We start from the raw sequence: 22766 nt of genomic DNA, 5'->3' as shown, positions 1-22766 counted from the left end.
GCACGGAACGGGACGGGACGCCGCCGGCGCCTCCCACCCTCCCGGCGCCAGCCCGGAAAGCCCGGGGCACGGAGGGAGATGTAGTCGTCCCGCCTCCCTCCCCGCGTCCCCGCCCGCCTTCAGGGGCCCGCGACCGTTAGCGTAGCCGTTAGTGCTGCGCGCGCGGCCCCTCGCACCGTCCCGCCACGCACAGCCCGTCACGGGCCCCTCATGGCGCCTTTGCCCCACCGTGCAGTCCGCGGGCGTGGAAATCACACAATGTTCAAGGTTGGAAGGGACCTCTAGAGCTCACCTAGTCCAACCTTCCTGCTCCAGCAGGCACACCCAGAGCACAGCGTGGCATCCAGGCAGGTTTTGAAGACCTCTAGAGAAGGAGACTCCACAGCCTCCCTGGGCAGCCTGTTCCAGGGCTCTGTCACCCTCACAGTAAAGAAGTTCCCCCTCACCTGGAGATGGAACTTCTGTGTTTCAACTTATGCCCATTTCCCCTAGTCCTGTCGCTGGCCACCAATGAGAAGAGCTCGGCCCCTTCCTCCCTACATTCTCTCTTCATGAACTTATACATGTTAATCAGATCCCCTCTCAGCCTTCTCTTCTCCAAGCTAACCAAGGCCAACTCACTCAGTCTCTCTCCTCATATGAGAGATGTTCCAGTCCCTTAATCATCTTGGTTGCTCTCCACTGGACCCTCTCTAGAAGCTCCACCTCCCTCTTGTACTGGGGAGCTCAGAACTGCATCCAGTACAGCACAGTACAAAGGGGATGGCACGACCATGGCATCCCCTTTCTTCCAGGCCCCTTAGAGGCGAGTAGTCCCTTTCGTACCAGCCCCTTATCGGAGGCAGGGGACAACTGTTTCCTAACTTAAAAGAGGTGAAAGTCCCTTTGCCACCACTCCCCCCACAACCATCCACACCCAGCAGATAGTAACACAACACTCATAGAGTTTTGTCTTTTTATTTAAACTCTGTTACAACAAAATATACACTGGCATTAGAGAGTACAGTATCCCAAGGAGGTAACATTCATTCTGTGCGTTAGAATAACAAAACAAACAAAACAAAACCAGCGTTTGCCTTGCTCCTATCTACATCATCACATTCAGGCAGAACAGGAACAGATGCAGTAAGGAGGGCTTGCATTCGCATGCTGGAAAGCAGGGCTGGTGTCACCTATAGGGGACTGCCTGGGTAATAAAACAGCCTAGCTTCTGCTCCAAGGTTGGAGGGGGAAAAAGATCACCACACGTTCTACATTTACAAACAATTATGGAAATGCAACTGTTCCCCCTCCCTGCCAAGTAAAAATTACAACAAGGAAAAAGGTTTGTTTCCCTTTAGCGGGCAACTTCATTGTATTTAATGCTGAGACGATCTTGAGCATCCTCAGCACTCTCCAGGGTTTGATTGCTGTTGTCGCCGTCGGGGAGCTCGGCTGAAATGCGGGCCCGGCTCTCCCCGCTTTCCCTGCTCAGGGGGCTGTCGCCGAAGATCTTGGCTGAAACGCGGCCCTGGCTCTCCCTGCTCAGGGGGCTGTCACCGTCGGGGAGCTCGGCTGAAACGCGGGCCTGGCTCTCCCTGCTCAGGGGACTGTCACTGTCGGGGAGCTCGGCTGAAACGCGGGCCTGGCTCTCCCTGCTCAGGGGACTGTCACCGTCGGGGAGCTCGGCTGAAACGCGAGCCTGGCTCTCCCTGCTTTCCCTGCTCAGGGGTCTGTCGCCTCTGGCCCCCCACTCGCTGCTGTCTCTCTCGGGGCGGTCGAATTTCTGGCGACTGTCCTCCTCCATGCTCCGGGCAGGCAGCTTGCGGACCACCTCGTTGCTGTCCTGCCCACGGCTCTTGAGGCCCCATTCCAGGCTCTCTGCATACTTCTTTGCAAAGCGGTGCACCCCGAAGTCTTCCTTGGAGAAGCCCTCTTGGCGGCTGTCGGCAGCCAGGGCGCTCAAGTCCTCCTCGGTGACATCGTGGACCATCAGCTGCTTTATATACACAGGAGAAAAAAAATAAAAAAAAGGCCATTGTCACTTCTGAGCGTCACCAAGTATCCCGCTACCATACCAAGCAGGCTGTCCCACTTGGGTCCCAGGGATACACCTGGGCTTATGACTCTGCGTTGCTACCAGTTTTGCCAACTTTCACAACCCCTTCACGACCGATTCCCACAAAAGCACTTTCCATTTTGAGCTCTGCCCCCCTTTTACAGTAACCTGGGCACCGCTGCTCAGCGCTCTTTACCTTTCTTGCAGCTTTGTGGAGCTTGCTGGGCGTCATCACTGCAGCTTTTGCCTTAATTCTGTACGCGACGCTGTCGCCTCTGCCTGCGTTATCACCCCGGGTGTAGGGTGGGAAGGGTTCAGTTACTGGAGCATCGGTGGGAAAATTCGTGACAACCTCATCAGATTCATCTGTGTCATTGGAATCATTATCGTCTACGTCATCATCTGGATCCTCATGGCTCTTGCTGAATACGGCAGGAAAGCGCTGGAAAAGATTTAATGTGCACCATGCACGTGAGCATATATGGGATGGACAATGCTCATGTGCTGCTGCATATCTAAGAGGATGAAGCATTTCTTTATTTATGGGGAGCTGTTAGCACAAGAACTGCATTTCATTGCTACCCACTGTCTGTCACACAGTCTTTATTTGGCTGCTCTTAAAAACTTACCTCTTGTACAAGGACATCAGCTCGCTCTTCTGAAGAATAGAGAGTCTGAAAGCAATAAAAGAAGTCATTACCAGCACGCAGAGGCATATATGATAGCGCCGATAAGAAAATGTGGGCAGCTTAAGGACTCAATCATAATGATCTACTTGGTCTTTCAACTAGTCACAGGTACCTTCTGAGGTGAGGCCAGGTCATCTCGTGGGAGCAGCGGATTCTCATGAGACTGAGAATTCACATGGGGGTGTCTGTGCAATTGGTGGCCCCTGGCATCCTAGGAAAGAAAAACTGAGCTATGAATCTGCAAAGGAGGATGCAGGAGCAGGCAAATGTGTGTGCATCACAAGATGTGGTTTTGGGCAGGTGTGACACCTGTAATGCACACCCTTTTTATGATAAGTGTCTTCAGCTATTCAGCACAAACGAAGAGAATTCAGACAGCCAAAATCCCAGGTTAATACTGTAAACTAACAGTATAATACTGAAGACGGGCTTCTCAGAGAGGTGGTGGCAGAGCTTTGAGAATTTCCAATCAGTTCTTCCAGCTCATTTTAATTTGATGAAATTTGGATTTGGCTCTAGGCACCATGACTTGTATTGATTTTCAGGTTCTCCTCCCAGCAATGTTATACCTCCACATCCTCAAAACTCTCTAAGATAAATGCAGTAGCTGATTCTTAGAATAAATAAACAAATCATTTTATTTTATTAGTAGCCTAATATGGAGTATAAGTCAAAGACCAAGACTAATAACCTTAATATGATAGGCATCTTGATCTTTGCATAGTATTACCTCATTTTTCTGCTAACTCGAAACAAACAGGTGGCAGTTTGGTAGAGAAGTTGTCTCCACTCACACATATTCCAAAAAGTAATGGAATTTGGACCAAAATGCTTTTCTGACATCAACTGTTAACTGAACCTCAGTAATGAATGTGGGTTATAAAAGCTATGCTATACTGTAATCTTAAAAAAAAGAAAGAAAAGAAAGAAAAGAAAGCATATACACATTTTTAATTAAAAAGAAAAATGGGTCTCCAGTGTTGGTCCAGAGATGGAGCTCATGAAAATACAAAATACCAAATACCAGGCTGCATAACATAGCATAAATCTACAGAAGTCACTAGAAATCCACTAATTTGTCCAGCTCAGAAACTGGCTCATGGTATCTAGGTTATGTTCTGCAAGCAGCTGTTACAGTTAAATGTGTATCACAGTGTGTATTAGCATAAATCAAAATGGCACTGTTAAAGAAAATAACTACGATATAGGCAAGACAGACAAAAGAACTTACATATTTTTCTTCAGAGCTGGCAGAAATGGCATGCTGCTTGGATTTGCTCAACTTGAAGGGAGGAAAGAGAAAAGAATTTGTCAGTAATAACTCCTTGCTAACGTGCAAACAGAATATGGAAGCAAATGCTAATATATATATTTTTATATATATGATGTACTCACTGGCCATGCGATGGTGATGCTGATAAAGCACAAAGAAAGCACTGCCACCTTCATGATGAAGTTCTCCCTAGAAAGTATTTTGGAACAGTGAGCCAACTGAATAAAATATTGTACCAGGTTATTCCCTTCTCCTGCTGTTTTTTGCCTCTGCCCCACACCATTCACCACCTCCTATCTCACTGCAGGATAGAAATACAAGATTCTCCTCAACTCAAGAGCTACAGGAATTTTCAAACCAGACACCATAAAGTGCTGGGCAGGGTGGAAAGTCACCCCCTTGAGAAGATGAATAGAAAATTCCTGTTATCTACTGGTCTGAGTTGAGGAAGGGCCTGGTGAAAAACCAAGAGCAAATAAAGGTCCAGCTTAGGCTTATCAAAGCATTGCATCAAAGATGAGAGATCAGAACAAGCTCTTCCTCTGTTCATCTTAAAACTAGTTTTTGGAATTATTAACTGCAATGGCTGCAAGTAACATTAGTTTATATAAACAGAAATTGCTTTTGAGAGGCCTTTTTCCCCTCTCTAGAAATCAGAACAAGGCAACCTGTGTTTCCAGCAAGTGATGAAGTGAAATTTATCTGCTCACACCACAGTTTTAGCAATTTATTCCTGAGAAAATTTAGGCAGTGCTGAGCTGCAGTAAAGTTCGGTGCCGATTGACCAGTCTCCAGCATAAACAACATCCCTGAGAAGTTAAGCGGATGCAGTGTCGAACAGGAAGCATTGAAAACGGCAGTAAATCACAGCAGGAGAGAAAAACACAGGCACATTTAGATTGCATGTACAAGGCTGGCTCTGGAACAGGGCACCGCACTGGAAGCACTGCAATTGCACTAGTTAAGTAAAGATGAACTGGCCCCGTCCATTCAGGAGTGTGCAGGAGAAGCCTGCCAGGAGAAACTGGGATTTTGCAAGGCAGTGGTTACAGGAGGGAAGCAGCTTTCCAAGGGCAAGCACCAGCCACAAGTTTCTAGCACTTGATTCAGTGGCAGAGATTTCAATGACCTCCTCCCAACATCTGTCAGCAGTCAGAGATTTAAAATCCCAATTCCGCGCAGTACTCTCCTGCCCAAGGCTTCCTCGACTGAAATCTAGGACATAACAGTGCACGCCAGGTGACAAAACGCAAAATTACCTGCTCTGATGTCGGAAGGGTTGGTTGCGACGGGAGCTCTGGTAGTGCTTCCAGCAGCAGCTCCAGGCAGTCGCCTCCAAGCAGCTCGGGCTTTCTCCCCGCGTGCCCCGGACTGCCTGACATCTCCAGCTTCAGGGAATTTAAACCCTGGCCGGGCCACCAGCTGCCAATCCCCGCGTGGCGGAAAAGGATGAGGTCATGAGGCTTCTCGCCACCGCACTGCCCACGTTCTCCTACACTTCCTCTTGGGCTTTGTGGCTTTTGAAGCAAACAGAGGCTGCTCTATGGTTAAAACATCACTTATGTGCAAGATCATTAACCAGCAGGGCTCCTGAAGGCACAGAGTAGCTGGTGTCGTGTAGGAGAACGTCGGGGCACTTCTATCCTGCGCCTGTGAAAGGGCAGAATCCAGGTTCCCAGAAATCTCTCACTGCAGGTTCTGTATGGGGGAAGAGAAGATAAAATTTGTAGGAAGAGAGGAACCTAGTCATAAAACTTTCTCCCAAAAGTACTAATGCTTCCATAAAGATTCAGAGTTGATCTCCAGGGTACCTGTTTCAATGGAAACTGCAAAGACAGGGTGCAGATTATGGCATCCTATCTTTTCAAGCTATACAGAGTAAAAATAATATTCATGCATCTTAATAGCTGTTCTGCTTCCAGAAACTCAATGGGAAAGGTATAACAGTATGAGATTCGCTATTTGCTCCTGAGCGCTACATCCCTGCTGGTGAGCAACAAATCTACTCTAGCAATATCTTGCTTCAATATCCACAATATTGGACTGATTCTGCTTTGCCTGTCATGTTCTAAGAGTCAGAGACTCTCTTGTTGCTGTTCCTTGCAAGTAAAGTTGGACATGCATTTCAAACACAGACAGACCTTCCAACTAGCACTTGGAGAAGGCAAAAGTTTTGAAGCTGGCATCTTTCTCTCACGCAGCTAATGCTTCCTTATGTAATTTAGCATCAGTGAATAGTGAGGACAGGAACAGAATTGTATCTGTCCTTAGTTAAGAAGCAATGCAGTAGACATCTGCTTGTCACAACTCCCATAACCAGTTATTCAGTGCCTAACATTTCTGTTGCACCAATGAGAAACACCATGAGAAACATACCCAAGCTGGCTCTGCATCTGCCCCTCACTGCAGCACAGGGGTCTATCTAAATATTTTTGTGAGTTGAGATCAACAACAACGTAAGGTCTCACTTGGTCTGTTTTAATAGAGTATCTAAATATGCAGGAGGAGAGTTGGGAGAACACATACACTACATCCTATTTTGAGCCTGTAAATACCTAGTTGCTCTGCCAACCACTAATCAAGAAGCATGAGACTGAATAACAACACGATATCGAAAAATGCCCTAGGGCTCTGCTTTGACCAGAACAAAAACTGCAAGACATTCCAGAGCAGCAGACTTTCAGCCTTAGTAAAATACATTCTATTTCTATTTGTGATTTTCTTTTTCTCCTCACCAAATTCCGCAGCAGAAATCAGTTATGCTGCCTGAGAAGCCCAGACGCACCAGACACCCAGTCTCCGTGCAGTGTTTTAAATACCCTACCGTGCAAGAAAGTTAAAACTGGGCTTATGCAAAGCAAGTGTTTTCTGAGTACCTGGAACACCTGTCCCCAGCAGAGACATCGTTTGGGCCCTAAGGACTCGGTGCTGGGGAAACAATTGATATTTCCAAAGTACCGGGAGATGGCAGCGTTTCTGAGCACTGCTGCCAAAGCTGTGTGGCTGATTTCCTAAGAACTAAGGAGCACAAGAGGGATATTTTGCAGTAATCCAAAAGCAGGACATGAAGTGACAGCTACTAAATGGCTTCATTTGATGCAAGATCAGCCAATGCAGAACTGTAGTAAATTTAGCGCTTGTCTCACGTCACATCATCATGCGGTTGTTCGCCCTGTAAATCATTGTCTAGCTGAGAAATTCCTCTGCCTGGGCAGGAGGTAGCGCTTGTCCTCTTGCAGATAAGGACCAAGCAGAGCACAACGGAGGGCTTCCACTTCCCAAACCAAAACACTTAAATCTGGAGAGCATTTGGTTGTACAAGCAGTCTACTTGCATCTGTGCAGAAAAGATACATTATTTTGGCTTTCAGGAACGACCTATCAGTGTCCAGGCAGAAAGGGACTGTGGCAGACTACAATTATTTTACTTACAGGGTAGAAAAACTCCCCTATCTGGCTGAACACAGTTTTTGACCGCACTTTGTTCCGTCCTGGGCTATATTAGGAGCGTGTGGTGACACTGATGTTCTGCACTGTAGGCAAGCACTATCAGTGCTTCCCTGCACCACCTCCCATGCATACCTAAAATCCCGAGTCGAGACACCAGCAGGGTGCCCAGTACTATCTCTGGCCCGCGTGGGAAATCCCAGCCTGCCTGCAATGATCAGCAATGGCCAGGCTTTCAAGACTGATTCTGGTTGCTCTCTCTCACATTACTCCTGTATGTCTTCTCCAATCCTCCGGGTATTGGGGAGCCTGCGTTTCTTACATGATTTCTCCTGTTTACTACACATAGGGTTGAAGAACAACACTAGCTCCATTTCTTTGACCTCAAGGGTATCAAGCCTCTACATTCCTTGCTGTATTGGTTGCCATTATGGAGAAGAGTTTGCCTTCTTCATCCCACTAAACCCCTTCCGCAGGTTGTTGCTTTGCCTCCTCTCAGCCACAGAGACTAAGCTTCAACCTTTGCAGGCCATCTGCTTTAGGCTCTCCTGGCGGCCTCCTATCGAACAACCTCCTCTTGAAGATGGAGGCCTCAAACCCGCCACGGCCTTGCTGCCACGTGTGGCCTCAGCAGCCCTAAGTCCAAAGGCGGTGTTAACTCCACATGATCAGAGGTCTGCACACCCCCGAATGTAGCCCCGAGCGCAGAAGGCTTCTTTGGCAGGGAGAGCACGCTGCAGGTAGAAGGTCAAACTGGGGTGTACCATAACACTGGCATCCTTTTTGGACTGTGCTCCCCTGGTACTCGGTGGTCCACCACAGAGCTTGCACCAGGAGCTGTCTGCCGAACCCACTACCAGTCCAGTTCCATGGGAAAAGGTGGGAGCACGCAGGCATCGTGCCTTAGGTCAGCACCAGATTCACACACATAGGATATTACACATGATATTGCAATACATAGAAAACACAGGTGAAATCCTGCCATCTTTCTGTCCAGATTTTTTTTTTCCAGTAAGAAATGTGTTGGGAGATGTTGGAACAGCATCTTCTAGATGGACAGGAATAAGCCTGCAAGAGACAGATTAATTTTTACAGCAGCATTAAAAATGCTATCAAATAAAAAACCAAGAAATCCCAACTTGGCAGAGCTCCCATAAGCAATTGCTCTGCAGCTAGACTGTCCCAGAGAAGAGCAGACTTTGTAGTAAATAGTGGTTTCTATGAAAAACAGATGAAACCCAAAACATTCTTGTATCATCACCGTAAAAAAAGCCTGAAAAGTGCCAGAAAAAGGAGTATTTCAGTCAGATATAATATATCCCCACATGCCCTCAAGTCTCCCACTTAAAGCCTCAAAAGCAGGGAAGAATTTGCAAGCATCGGTCGAGAGTCTCAAAAAAACTCCCTCCTTTTAAATAGACTAGCCAGACCACAAGAACGGTTCTGTCTAGGTCTGGGGGAGTGCTCGGTGCACAGGAGGGAAATTGGCTGCAGACTAGTGTGATTGAAAAAAAACAAATAAAAATTACAAAGGAGATTTGCTTCTTGAGTTTATGAGCAGGGCACTGCAGCAGAGCATGAGATGCGAGGCAACTGCTTTGCAGCACCTCCAAAAAAGCAACAGTCAAACAAGCAGCAGCTGCTTTCTCCATGGTGAAACATCTTGTGAAGTTATAGAGCAAATCCTGAATGGTATGAGGGCCTTTCAGCTTCCAGTCTCCCTGCCATTTTTGTTCGGCAAAACAGATCAGACAACTAGCTGGCGAGGTGAGCTCTATTTAATGCTTTTCCAGGCAATAAAGGTGATCACAGTATTGATATATTTTTCCAGAGTTGGCCTTAGCCATTCTGGGAGGGTTGCAATATTGTGCACAACGCTGACCTGGAGTTGTAAGAGCGAATAACTGGGACAGAATACAGACTTTGTGGGACACAACCCAAATGCAAACAGCTAATATGTTAGAAAGGACCCAAGTCTGACAGCTAGTACACATTTTTTTGGGTCTGTCATTGCCTCCCTTTGCATGAATAGAGCCCACCTGCTTGTTTCTGACTCCCAAGACTGATTGCTGCTTGCTCATATATTTAAATTCTTTTTTCAAACTGGTGTTGAAAACTGAATAAAAAAATATTCAAAATAACTGCCACAATGCAGTGGCCATGCAAATCCGAGGAGCTGTGAACAAAAGACAGATCACAACTTTGACAGAGCAGAGAGGCTGCCCTTACTACAGCATAAATACAGTCCAGTAGTTTCCTAAAATGGAGCCCTATTGAACTCTCCTCCCTTGACTTCTAAAGCCAACTGGAAAAATATTTTTTCCATTTTTTTTCCTGTTGATATGAATGTATTTTAATACCGAGGTCAGTGGAGCAGCACTTAAACCAACATAGAAACATCTCATTATTTTCTAATCATCATAGAAACCAGTTTGAAGAACCAAACACAAGATACTCTGGCACACATTCTGTTGCTGTCTTTCAGCTATGAAACAATAGGGGGGAAAAAAAGGAAAATAAAAATACATTTGTCTCAACTAGGAAACTTTAATACGTGAAAGAGTCTGAACTACTATTAGAAATAAAGACAACCACTGAGAACATACGGGATACACTTGTTGTTTTCCTCCCCACCTATACATCACTTTGTAACATATATAAACCTCAAAAGCAGTTGTCTGAGAACGAGAGGATGAAGCATCAGGGTAACCCAACAGGAGCTGAGCTGCATCAGGTCTCACGACCCCACATCCTTAACACTACTGCAGAGATAACAGGACAAGGAGAACCTGCAGGACGTGTGCACTTGGATCACCTGTACACACATAAAGGCAACTACCTCCCTGTCAGCTCAGGATGCATGGCCTGAATTCTCAAGTGGGATTTAACTGTAAATAACTTGATGGAAAATTCCTTTTGGATACATATTGCAAAAACCTTGATGACTTATTTCCCTTTTCCTCTCATATCCTTTGCCATCTCATTTCCTTATTTTCTATCATTACTGCAATATTCTCTTTCCAGCAGGAGAAGAAACTCATGGAAACTCCTGAAAATGCAGAATGGATGTGGAAAGAATAGTGTCTTCTCATGACGCGTTGTGAAACCGTTGGAAAGTCACAAGATGCCTGTTCCACCAAGCTCAGGGCCTTTTAGCAGAGCACTGCAGCAAAAATTCTGCAAAGACCTCACCTGTCCACTCTCATCTGCACCAGGCTCTGCATGAAGACCACCTTTCGCTGCCAGAAACCCCAAAAAAAAGAGATTACAACAGAGCACTGCAGAGATCAGGTGGATGGGGAGTATGAGTTCCTCCATAGTCACCAGCGTAAACCAAAGGGCGCCCAGACTGCCCTTCCCTACAGCACGGGGGCCTTGGTCTTGCCCTCCGTAGGTACCATGTTAAGATGGAGCCATGTTTCCACAACCAAGAGCATGAGGAGAAGCGGGGTCTGTGTAGGCCTTGTCAGAGACATGCTTTTCAAGCTTCTTCTGGAAAGGGTCACCACAAAGCGAATGGTTTGGAGAGGTGCCGGGCTGTGGGAGCACAGCATCCCTATCCATGGTTATCCGCACGCAAGCCCTCTTGCCTGCAGCCTGCTCTCATTTCTCTTTCTCCCCCAATCCGGAGGCAGGTGAAGCATAAGCTTTACAAGTGGTGTGGGAGAGCCAGGATGGCTTGTGACCCCACCAAGGAACCTGACCTCAGACCCAGGCCGGGCTGCCCCCAGGAGCCATTAGCATTTCGCGCGGTTTCAGGTTTGGCTGCGAACCGTTTTCGTGCTTCTAGGTCTAGGCCCTGCTGTGGTCTGAGGTGGACAGATGGAGAAGTGAGTCAGAGCGAAAGCAAACATCTCTCCTGGGCACTGCAAGGCCGGGCGTGGAGGCCAGGCCCATGGGGTGGGAGAAAAACAAACAAACATTTGTGGGCCTGATGAAGGGAAATCTAGATTTGGAGAGGAAGTAATTTGGCCCCGGAGCTGATCTGATCTTGTGGGGGAACCAAAAATCATCCGACTAGGGTCAAGGCCTCTGCCGTCCTGACTGAGTCACAGCAAAATTCTCCGCAGTTTTCTCGAGTGCAGAGCTGATGAGACTTTTTTTCCTGGAAGCACGGGCAGGCTGATGCTTGACAGGAACCAAGCCTTGTTCCTGCAGAGAAACACTTGGATTCCACACGGAAAACTGGGACTGTTCAGGCACCTCAACATATTTCATCTTAATTAGCCTCAGGGTAACAAACAACCTCAGATGCAACAAGCAGCGTCCCAATAGAGACCAACACTCAGACCTGGCAATTCTTGTTCTTTGGTTTGGTAAAGTCTTGCTAAACTGTTACATTTTTAATTTTTTTTTTTTTGAAGTGGATTAGAAACAACAGCTCACATCTGAGTGATAACATAGAATAAATATTCTTTTTCTTAAGTGTATACTTTTAAAAATAATAGTAAAAGCTGAATAGTTTGGATCATGGGGAATAAAGGTAATATATACAGCCTGCTATGCATTTGAGCCCAGCAGCGTGTTTGCTTTGGAGAAGACCATGTTCTCCCTCCTTACCAGTGCTCTTCAGAAGGGAGGTTTTTTTAAGATATGCCCAGCTATGAGATAATCAAATCCAGATTTAGGAAATCCCATTTTGCCTGTAATTCATACTGGCTACCTAGAAAGATTATTGGTTGAGCATGCAGCTATAAATTTGGCAGAGTAAATGGCAAACTGTGGTTGGCATATGGATGCCAAACAGGAAGCAGACTGCAGCTATACATTAAGGAGAGGAAAAGAAAGCCCAAGAAACCTGGTTCATCACCAGGCTCCAAAGCAAACAGCAAGAAGGGGCAGCTGAGGGGGCAGCTAACTCCAAGCAGCGTGAAACATCAGCGATCTTTGCATTAGGAGGAACATTACTGGTCAATAAATAACGAGCCAGAAGTGCTGTTTGCTTACCGAGGCTTGTTTATCTCTAAGCAGTCAAATGACTTCTCCTCAGCCATGGAAAATGTGAACGTAGCAGAATGACAGGCAAGTTTGGGAAGCAACATCCGTTCTGCGTGGAGAAACTTAATCTGTTAGGCCCAAAATAACTGATGTCGAAACACACTCGAATTCATATCTAAGCAATTGATTAAACCAAATGAGAAAATGATATGGTTTTTTTTAGAGCGTGTTGGCTGCATCTCAGCCAGCCAGGCAGAGAGACACGGACTGAGGCAGGTGGGAAATAACCGGTCTCACGTGGCCGGTTCGAGGCCGACAAGACAGCACCCTCCGCCCCACGGGAGCAGCTTGCCGGATCACATCTCCCAGGGCATCTGAGCGCTGAAGAAAGCCCTGCAGAAACCCCAGCACCTGTTACAGGAGGGAAGACCCTTGCAGGCTGCGCTCACGCATGGCTAGAGAGTTTCTGAGGAGCAGTCTACCCTGCATTCGGGCACCTACGTGTTAAATCATCACCCAGGCTCCTGGATGTGCCAATGGCGACATGGCTACGGCAAAGGTATTCGCAGAGGAGTCTCTATTTACCTGGGATAGAATTTCACTGGTTTAAAATTTACAAGTTGAGCAAATATTCACAGAATTGAGTATCTTCCTAGCCTCCACTCCAGGCAAAAAAGGCCAGGCTAAGGCCCCGGGCATTTTTGGATAAACCTTTCTCAACTTTGAGACCTATCGATTCACTCAACTTACCTCATCATGAGTTCTCTGCTATGACAGCAGGGCCGAAAGCAGCAGCAGTCCCATTTCACATGGATTTGGATTCGAGGAGGTGCAGACTAAAGTCTCGGGACCAAGTATAGGATGAGGTGCTCGGTCCAGAGAAAACCTCATGCCCAGGCTTTGGATCAGGGCTGTAATTTCATTGCTGAGACATAACTCTGAAGGAACACAGGAAACACATGCATTTTTATGCACTTGACATTCAAGTCTCTCCTTTCGAAAGGTGTACTCACTGACTTATCTGCGAGGCTAAGATGATAGGAATAAAATAGATTTTCCCCCACAAAGTAACTATAATTCTGTAAAAAGTCACATCAAGACAACAAAAAGTAAAACCCAGCACAGTGAGGTATTTTGTAGAAGTCTTTCATTTAATTTAATATCTACCATTCCTGCCTTTTCCACCTTGATATTATTGCACGGGCCTTAAATTATTTTCAGCGTGATTAATATTCATTATGGTTCTGTATGGGCCTGATGCCACAGGCATTATTTGGCAGCACTGCTCTACAGCCATAGACTTTTTCTTGTTGATCATTAAGTAAAGACTAAAGACTATTAAATAAATAGATTTAAAGAAAAAAAAAGAAGCAAAAGAAGAGAGAAACTGTAAGCGTCCATGCAACCATTTCCCTTTTGTTTATCAGCTCTTGGCTAAATAATATGCACACATCAGATGAGGTATGGATATGCCTGGAAGGTGCCAAAACCTCACTCTTACCTTGCAATTACGCTTGGGTTTCTCTTAACACACTGACTTCCCATCATGAAAGCAAAGAAGAATATGGAGGTGGAATAGACAAAACAAAATAAAAATAAACCTGGTGAAGTAATTGCCCTCTCTGGCTGTCAGCTTCCTTTGACTGGAAATCTTCCCCGTTGACCTAAGAGGGGAAAAAAAATACATTTGCACATATGGTCAAACTGCCTGCTCCTGTGTGACCACAATAAGGCCTGCTGACAATTAGCTTGTCTGCTCGCCCTGATTTGCTTTCCTCTCTCATCTACTCGCAGCCATTTACAGAGGAGAGAAGAACTGGGCACTTGTGCTACACATTGTAGTGTCTGGGCTACCCAGAGGGTCCAAGTCAAGACCCAGGATATCTTTCCTAAAAAGCTCCAAGCTCTTCCAGAACAAAATTTATAACATGGACAAACCAAAAGAATAACTCACTGCAGTGTGTAGATGATACGGACCAGATGGTGAGAATTGATGGATTTTCAAGAAAAAGGGGAAAAAAATAATAAAGGAGACCTTCTTCTATTTTGGCCTCCTGTGCAAAGCAGGCCAACAGACTCAGTCCTACTGAGCCTGATATCCAAATCGTGCCATCCACCTGATATAGGGCTAGGTTTCTACTGGACAGCTGCTCATCTCTAAGATGATGCACCTTCATCTATTGAACTTGCTTGATTTCAGCTCCCAGGTTGTTCTGTCTTTTCTCCTGACAAGCTAAACTTATCTGCTGGCAAAGGAATCTGAACATCACAAACATCTGATTTTTTTAATAGCATACTAAGCACCAACGGGCATTCGGTCAAGAAGCAGCCATCCATGCTGTATTTTCAAGCAATAAGCCTTTTGATTTCTTTGCACTGTGCACCAGGTTTGTTTTTTATGGGCTGGAGATTACTCATCCCACTTGCACAACTCAGCAAGGCATAAACACCGCAGCCTAGCTCACAGATCACAGCTATAAGCCAATTTTAATGGAGATCCCCCTCACATTGACGCTATCCTAACTTCTATATGTTTGCCCAACGTCCTCTTAGAATCATTATGGTTGGAAAAGACCTTCAAGATCATCAAGGCCAAGTGTAAACCCATCACCACCATGATCGGTTGAAAGAAGCTTCTTGCAGGGCCAAAGCCCAGGAGAAACAACTCCTTGTGCACTCAACTCAGTCATTACTCCCCAGGAAATCTCTGCTTCTGTGTAGGACCGGCACAAATGAGCAACAAGAGGAAAACGAAGGTCTCCAAGGAAAACAGGCCCTGGGCTATTTGCTTGGTTTCCCTCTTTCAACATAGCAATCTCCCTACAGAACATCCAAGAAAGCACACAAGGAGTATGCAAAATGTAATTAACATCGCTTGCTTCCTGTTACGAAGCGTAATTGCTAATGTAGACTGCAGCACAAGAATGGGGTTTATTTTCAGGCATGGTTTGTGCATTGCAAAACACGGGGACGGATTTGGGCTGTCGAGCTGAAGCCAGGGCAGACGTCTCTCTCGCTTCCTGTTTAAGCCCGTGGTCTGGGAAGGGCTGCCCTAACCTATAATGACGGCTGGCTCGCTGGAAGCAACTCCTTGCACTCGGTCTAGAAACGATGTTTTTGGAAGATCCAACATATGCCACAACATGCATGTGCTTCATTATCATCCGTGTGACACGAATGCTCAGTTCTTCTCAAGCAATTGTATAACTTAAAAACACGCAGGTCCTTACATATATTCACACCTACAATGATTATATAGAGCCATATAAGCTCCTGCAACTCTGTAGCGTATTCCTCCCAAGTCAAAGCTATCAGTCACTTCTTCCCCTGCAAAAATATTTTCTAGCTCCAAAGAACTAGAGCGGGACAAAATATTTACAAGCCAACGTTGCTTGACCAAATGGGAGCCCTCTCAAATCGTTATTTGCAGCGTCTCCTGAAATGGATAGCACATTTAAACGTGTGTATAAGCAAGCTATAGGAACTGTTGCTATAGGCGAGGTCAGGCAGAGCAATGGGTGGCTGCGTGGTGACAGCCTAGGAAGCCAGTGGGCAGGCACCTCCTGGCTGGAGGTCATCTGGCCCAGGCGGGTAATTCCCTGCAACGTGGCCCTGCATGCAAAATATATCACTGGAGGCAGAGAAGGCAGTTACAATGGATGACTTTGCCCTGCTCGTCAAGCAAGCTCAATAATTAAACAAAACCTGGCAATCAGTATCCCATGAGTAGAGAGCATGGATGGTGCAAGAAAAAAGGTGCTTAACTGAAGCTCTTCAGCTCTGCACTCAATGCTCTTCGCTATACACTTTGCAAGCCCATATAGCTTTTAAAAAAGCTTTAAAATATCAGCAATTTCCTCCCTGAAATCATGGTAGGGCTTTGAAAGTAAATATTCCCTTACTTAACACATCACCATATCAACGCGGCGCTGCAACATGCTCCCCAGTCTCCCTCACCTCTCCGCAGATCCTGTCCAGCTCCTAGAGGACAGCGTATTACTTGGAAAAAACCCCACATATCATGTTCCTACCCCACTTGTGCCTACATGTTCTTCTAGATATCTCAAGATACAGGTAAAAAAGCACAGCCTTTTCATGTTGCACTACTGGAGCGTACATCCACTTTGGCTGCTTGAATCACTCAGGCACACACAACTCTCAGCTCCTGGAATGGGCAGTTTTCCTCCACTTCTTCCAGACAACTCCCAAACCTACTGCAGGACATCCTAGCGGGTGTCTGTGGGAGAAGCCATGGCTACATACGTATGCAGGGAGGCACTGGAAGTCGGGAGCATTTTTGCCTTCTGCTTTTGCTCCCCGCGTTTTGCTGCAGCCCAAGGAGCAGTGACTCAAATGCCTAAAAGAAGCCCTAAGCAGCCAACAGCCCTGGGGTCATTGAGTTCTGGGGTTCTTAGGTTAGGATAGAGACCCTGTCCCGTTCTCTCCCTTTTTTGCTTGGAAAGGGTTTGTTAAAACCTAAACTAGACTTTCCCAAAATAAGAGCAACAAATAAGAGCAACAAAACAGGAGAAAGAAGGGAAGGTGAAACTAAGAAGAAAGGTATTTGCATTCCCAAGGTATTGCACAAGAATCGCTGGAAAAAACCTAGAGAGCTTCTAAAAACCTCAATTCCTGCTCAAGAGTGTCTGAGGCATCAGGTCCATTTGGCACTCGCCTGCCCTCGGGGACCTCCAAGGAAAACCAAACCACAAGCACATCGCTCGCTTCCTTCCCTTGCCGGATGCTCAAGGCACCAAGCCCTGCAGGCAGCCACAGCTTCAAGGTGGCCTCACCTGGACTCGTGCAGGTGCCGGCCGGAGCTGGCTGTGCCTGGACCAGGGGGGTGACAGACAAATCCCAGGCCTGGTGAATTTTGGGAGGACCACTGAGGCCAGTGGCAGCAGAAGAACTTGGCATTCCTGCGGGCAGAGCAGGAGCTCTGCTGCACTTTCCGCTGGTCACAGCAATCAAATATTATACATCAAAATCACACACCCTCCACGGGCTGCTGCCCAGCACAAGCCGTTGCCGGAGCGCCGGAGCAGCCGAGGGCAAAGCTTGCCCCTTTCTCTATAAAACCTGGGCAAGGAAACATGAATCATTTCCGAGCAATGCCCGAGGTGGGACAGACCACTGCCTTGCAGTAGTGTTTAAAGCCTTTACATTGGGATTTTCCAGCAGCCGTTCGCTGCCAGGCTCGTGAATCATGCTTTGCCCGTGGCATCAGCAAGGTAAACGCTTCAGTTCCTGAGAGAGTTAGAGCTACAGCAGGAAGAAGAGAAAAAAAAAAAAAAAAAAGGAAAAAAATAGGAGAAAAAAAAAAAGGTGCTCCATGCCACATACCTTGAGCAAAAGCTTCAGTGCGTGGCTGGCACCTTGGATGGGTCGCCAGTCCTTTCTGGTGCCAGATACACTCCCTGTCTCCAGGTCTCTGCCAGCTTAAGCAACAGGTCTAACGTGCAGCAAGAACTTGGGAAAAGAACTTCTGACACAAATCAGAGCAAGGACCAGCTAGAGACAGAGAAGGCCCAGGGAGAGGGTGAGAGCCGAGGAAGCGCCTTTTATACAGGTGTTGCTTAGCTAATCACAGCAGCTGCTGGAGGTGCTTAGGCTGGCAGCTGTGCACAGACACAGCTGTCCCTCAGCCTAAGCCTTTAGTCTTAGTCCCATGCTGGAGAAGGGAGTTTTCAGACTCTGCTCTTGCACCACTCAGAGCTCTGAGCATTCAAGGGCTCAGACCTGCACCCTCCACAACATCCACTTGCCCTGATTTACCTTTGTAACACCTTGACCATGGTGTGTAAGAGCCATCCGTGAAAGCTAAGGGAGTCTGCACAGGGAAACCCAACCCTCAAGGCTTCATTTCATATGCTGGACAAGTCTCCTCCCAGTCAATGGAGACAGGACCAGGCCAACTAATCCAAATCCATCTCCTACACTCCTCTTGATACCACTCTCAGTTATTTACCTTTTACAGTCCATGTGGGATACAGGGCAACTGTCTCCTCGCAAGAGATCCTTCCGCCATCCCACCGTGATCTTGGTCCAAACCTATTAGCAACGAACAGGAGCGAAAGCTGAGTTTGAGGCACAGCGGACGGGGCACCGAGGGATGGAGAAGGTCTGCCAGTCCCTGTTAAGCAAATGGTGATTTCTGCAGGACAGAGCAAACTGGAAGAGGGGATGAAAGCCCTAGGGCCAGGACAGTGTTGACAGGACAGGCCCATGCAAAGAGGAGAGAAAAGCACCCAGGTGGGAATTCGTAGCCAGGGCTTAGCCTGAGCTACGTGTTTTGGCAGCCAGGCCCGGCCCTGCGCCCCTCCACCTAGTGCCCAAAGCAGCGCAAGAGCGCCGCGGCCGGCAGAAAGTGGGGAAACCTCCCAGCAAGGATGTGGGATGCGGGCCTGACCAAAACCAACTGTGCTAGACGTATGCTGGCCCCGTCCCTTCCCACTCTGGCAGACCCCCAGCCCCGCTAGACATTCATTACATGGTTTTGTTAGGCTTCTATATATGCACCTTGCTGTAAAGTTTAAAGAAGACCTTCCCTTCCAGTAAATTATAGCTTGGCTTTGGCTTTCAGGCAAGGCTGCAGCTCGGGTGTTTAGACAGCCTGCCTTGCTGGGTTGGGGCTTTTCCTGAACACCACGTGCAGGGCAGGGGAAGCAGTTCAGCGGTTGCGTCCTGGGTACACAAACAAACCTACAGATCTCTGATTGCAAAACCCATGAAAAGCCTACGAAAAACAGCACGTTGTAAAGAAGTGGCCCGGCTAGAGGCAAGGACCCATGGGATCGCATTACCCACGTCGCCGGTGTTTGTTTAGAGGCGGCCAAGTAGGAGTGCCAGCCGTCCAGCTTGCCTTAAACGTGCCCGGAAGTTTTGCTTGGATGGACTGTTCTCATAGGGACTGTAAACATCAGGCTCCTCCAGTCCACCTAGGGATAAGCAAAGTGCCACTGTGCATGGGAAGCTTGCAGGTTCGCACTTCACATCACAAGGGAGGCAAGAGCTTCAAGAGCTCTTCACCCAAGAGCTTCACGGTCCCCACATCGCAAGCCCAAGCAACAGGACACCACCTCGGCCTGGGTCACAACCCTCCGAGATTAGTGGGGACATCTCCAAGGCTTGAACTGGTCCTGCCCAAAGACTGAGAGTAATAGCAAGGGGAGGAAGCAGTGGCAAAACCACCCTGGAGTGGGTGGGTTTTACATCACAGGTTGGGGTGTTTTATGTCCGTGCTTGGAGCCACACACTGAATCCTCTGGTGGCTCCTAACCATTGCAGAAAACCCCAAATCTTTCCGTCCTTCACTCTGACTTTCCTAAGGAGGAAAAAAAAAAAACCCAAAACACCTGTTTTTGACAAAGAAAAGATACAGAAGATGCAAAAGAATTGTCACAGCAGCAGGGCTATAAAAGCCAGAATACAAAACTAAAGAAATATTTCTGTTTATAAATATTCCTTGAAATCCTGCTAGGTGTTAATAACATTTTCCAGAACCCTCCTGTCTTGCCCACCATTGCTTTGCTGAGGTTGAGGTTGGAAGGGGCCTCTGGAGATCATTTAGACCAAGCCTGCTGCTCAAGCAGGGTCACCTAGAGCACGTTGCCCAAGATCGACGATGCTACTGAGGCAAGGCCCAGTGGTGCTGAGGTCGGCTGGTCTTCCAGACCTGTGACGCTTATGCTCCTTGGAGATGTCTGATCCTTGGCCACGGGCACGGGGCCCCATCAGCAATTTCCATCGCTGCCTGGGGCGGGAAGGGTGGCTCATGCTCCCTGCATCTCACTCACATGATACGCAGGAAAGCCGACTTCTCTTTTTCAGTCAAAGGTTGCAATGGCTTCTTTTTCCATGACCGCTTCATGGCCCTCACTTGAACCGCACGTTACTGATAATCCACTGTGCAAAATCTGGGTGCCCTCTGCACTTAGCCACTAGAAATCAGTGAGAATTTTCAATTAACGTAGACGTTTCTCCTTATAAGCATGACATTCCCCCGAACACACATATTCACTTGGCCGCATCCCTCCAGTTCTTACTTCTATTACACAACTACGACTCTGCCTGCAAGGGCAGTTAGGATTTTTAGGGACTTTGCTTTGCTTCAATGTGCTCATTTACAGGATGGAATAAGAAACCTGAAACACTCGAGCAAAATACTCCCCTACGCCCACGCAAAGAGACTCCAGGCAATAACTTCATTGTGTCCTTCCTTAGGAAAAAGAGTATGTGAACATGTAACTACATGCACGTATGTTGGAATGAACATTTCCCCAGAAACACAATCCACAGCAGAGCTTAAGGCCTGAACCAAGAGTGGCTTTGAAACCTTTGCGAGGCTTTTTCATCCTTTCCAGACTCCTCCACATTACAAGCTAAACACTGAGTTAAAACCGAGTTTAGGAAGAGCCAAAGCAGGTAGCTCAGCACAACCCTCCTTTAGCAGGAAGGAGGGCCTGCCAAAATGCAATGTGCCCCGTGACACAGACATGCAGGCACCTCAGAGAAACCTGAGCACCCTTAAAGCAGATACGCAAGCAAACGATGATTTATGGGTTGCCACCTCTGTGCTGTACAAAGCAAGCGTCAACCTGCTGAGTGCCGGCCCTGGGAAACACAAATATTCCGTAATGAGCAGAAGTTAGATGTGTAGGGTTGAACTATGCTGCTTTTTAAGGAAACCACAGAGAAGCTTTTCCAGGATGGAAAAACTGCAGCGCTTTCAGACCTGCATGGAAAGCCCTCAGGGCAAAAGGCTTTTTTCTCCCACTAGATGGTGCACGGACCTTGCTGATGGCCCAGTCCTCTCAAGGCATCAATTTAGGAAGAGTCCCAACCCTGCCAGCCCTTTGGAACTGTGCACCCAATGCCAGGAAGGGATCCCAGAGCCCGCCAGAGTTGTGCCAGATGGCCCCATCCAGAGCCGAATGGAAATACACGGTGTTACCGTCCTCATCCTGGCACTGATGAGCAGCATCAGGAACCCCTGCCTGTTCCCAAATCATCTGGGTACGTGCTTGGGAATGGGAACTGCCTCTCCGAGCTCTCTGAGCTGGCCTCTGCATGCGGGGCAGGAGGAACACGTGTTCCTCTTCTTTAGATGAAGATGTACCATTTTAACCGTGAACCCCAGAACTATCATTTTAATCATGAACCATGAACCCTCGAAGTCCCCAGAGGGCAGCATCTCTCCATGCAGCGCATCACGCCACAGCCATGTCACTGTTCCCTCTGTCCTCTGCCTTGTGCTCCAATTTGAGTAAAAATCAGAGAGCCAAACAATACGAGGTTATAGAAATAGCATGTCCTTTTGGGCATAGCTGCCATGCCATGCATGCATGAACCCAGTGTGTTCAAGCACTCACCCAACTTCAGTAGGTCCAGTGAGGGGAAAGAAGGGTCCCAAAGCCACAGCATGGACTGGAGGGGGGCACCTCGTGACTCAGGTGATGGGCGAGGGCGGCATTTGGCCGGACTCCAAGCAGGGAGTAACAGGGAGGGTGATTGTGATCGTGGAGAGCGGGGTTTGAAGTCCTGAAGGAGGGAAATGATGAGGATGGATCATGGTGGGGCTGGGGAGAGCAGGGCTCAAGAGCCACCCGGTGACATCAAATACCTTCCTCCCCAAGTGCAAGGACCACGCGGACAGGTTTTTCTCCCCATTTATTTCCTCGCTTCAGACCCCGGGACGGCGAACAGCGCTCTCGCGTGCTGCGCTACTGCGATTTACGGCATGGCCTCCTAGCGCGCGTTGCCTACAGCAGCCCCACACATGGCTTTCCCAGCATGGCAGGCAGCCCCCCCGCCTCAACGTGGTGGCATCGCGGGCTGGGCCGGTGCTTTGGGGCGCGCGGCGGCCGAGCCGAAGCACGGCCTCGAGGCAGAGCCCCTGCTGCGGCCGTGGCGGCAGGGCAAGGACCGGCACCCGCCGGCCCAGGGGGTGGCTGCCACCCCTCGGGGATGGTTTCCTCTGGGGGGGAGGTGCCAGGGGGGTGAGGTGTCCCCAGGAAGCCATGGGGCAGCCCGGGGAGGGACGGGGGGCTTGGGTGCCTCAGTGGCGCCACCGGCCCTCCCGGCCCCAGGAGCCATCACCCTCCTGGCGGCTGTCACTGCGGCTGCCCTGCTCCGGCTCCGACGACTGGCTGCTGTCCTCGGTGCCGCGGTGGACTGGCCGGGGCCAGGCGCCCCGCGATGCGTAGGGGCCGAGGGGGGCCCTGCGGTGCTGCTGGGCCCCGCCTGGGGCGGCCTGTCCAAAGGCGTAGACAGAGCGCTCCTGCACGCGGAGCTCGTCGGCTCGCCGCACCTGGTCCACGCGCCGGCTGCGGCCGTACGCCTCGTACAGGCGGGCAACGCCGCCGGGCGGCTGCCGCCTCGAG

The 22766-nt window shown here is 48.3% G+C and overlaps 1 protein-coding gene and 1 long non-coding RNA gene across 3 annotated transcripts; both read right to left on the bottom strand.

Moving 5' to 3' along the window:
- Positions 1-1045: 1045 nt before the first annotated feature.
- On the bottom strand, positions 1046-5329 carry SPP1 (secreted phosphoprotein 1). Its single transcript, XM_026041311.1, has 7 exons — positions 5260-5329; positions 4123-4189; positions 3959-4009; positions 2840-2938; positions 2668-2712; positions 2235-2480; positions 1046-1978 (listed from the first exon to the last, which is right to left on the bottom strand). The coding sequence occupies exons 2-7, from the start codon at positions 4174-4176 to the stop codon at positions 1337-1339; spliced, it is 1137 nt and encodes a 378-aa protein (XP_025897096.1). The 5' UTR covers positions 4177-4189; positions 5260-5329; the 3' UTR covers positions 1046-1336.
- A 291-nt stretch (positions 5330-5620) lies between these two features.
- LOC112948969 lies at positions 5621-17909 on the bottom strand. 2 transcript variants are annotated; one of them, XR_003249740.1, is made up of 5 exons: positions 17728-17909; positions 13986-14048; positions 13135-13322; positions 12394-12493; positions 5621-5698 (listed from the first exon to the last, which is right to left on the bottom strand). It is a non-coding gene; the product is annotated as an uncharacterized LOC112948969 (long non-coding RNA). The 2 variants fall into 2 exon arrangements; XR_003249741.1 differs by lacking the exon at positions 5621-5698 and adding an exon at positions 8186-8514.
- Positions 17910-22766: the final 4857 nt, after the last annotated feature.

This window comes from Nothoprocta perdicaria, unplaced genomic scaffold (genome assembly GCF_003342845.1).
Source record: "Nothoprocta perdicaria isolate Ctin4 unplaced genomic scaffold, notPer1 scaffold_281, whole genome shotgun sequence".
Classification (NCBI taxonomy): domain Eukaryota; kingdom Metazoa; phylum Chordata; class Aves; order Tinamiformes; family Tinamidae; genus Nothoprocta; species Nothoprocta perdicaria.
Note: the sequence above shows the minus strand (reverse complement) of the source record. Positions and strands in the feature narration are given on the sequence as shown.

Excerpts from the sequence above, each read along its gene's own strand:
- SPP1 (XM_026041311.1), bottom strand. The coding sequence starts at position 4,176 with ATGAAGGTGGCAGTGCTTTCTTTGTGCTTTATCAGCATCACCATCGCA. Across the intron at positions 2,939-3,958 it reads CCAGCTCTGAAGAAAAATAT|GATGCCAGGGGCCACCAATT; the intron begins GTAAGTTCTTTT and ends TTTCTTTCCTAG. Across the intron at positions 2,481-2,667 it reads CTGATGTCCTTGTACAAGAG|CGCTTTCCTGCCGTATTCAG; the intron begins GTAAGTTTTTAA and ends AATCTTTTCCAG.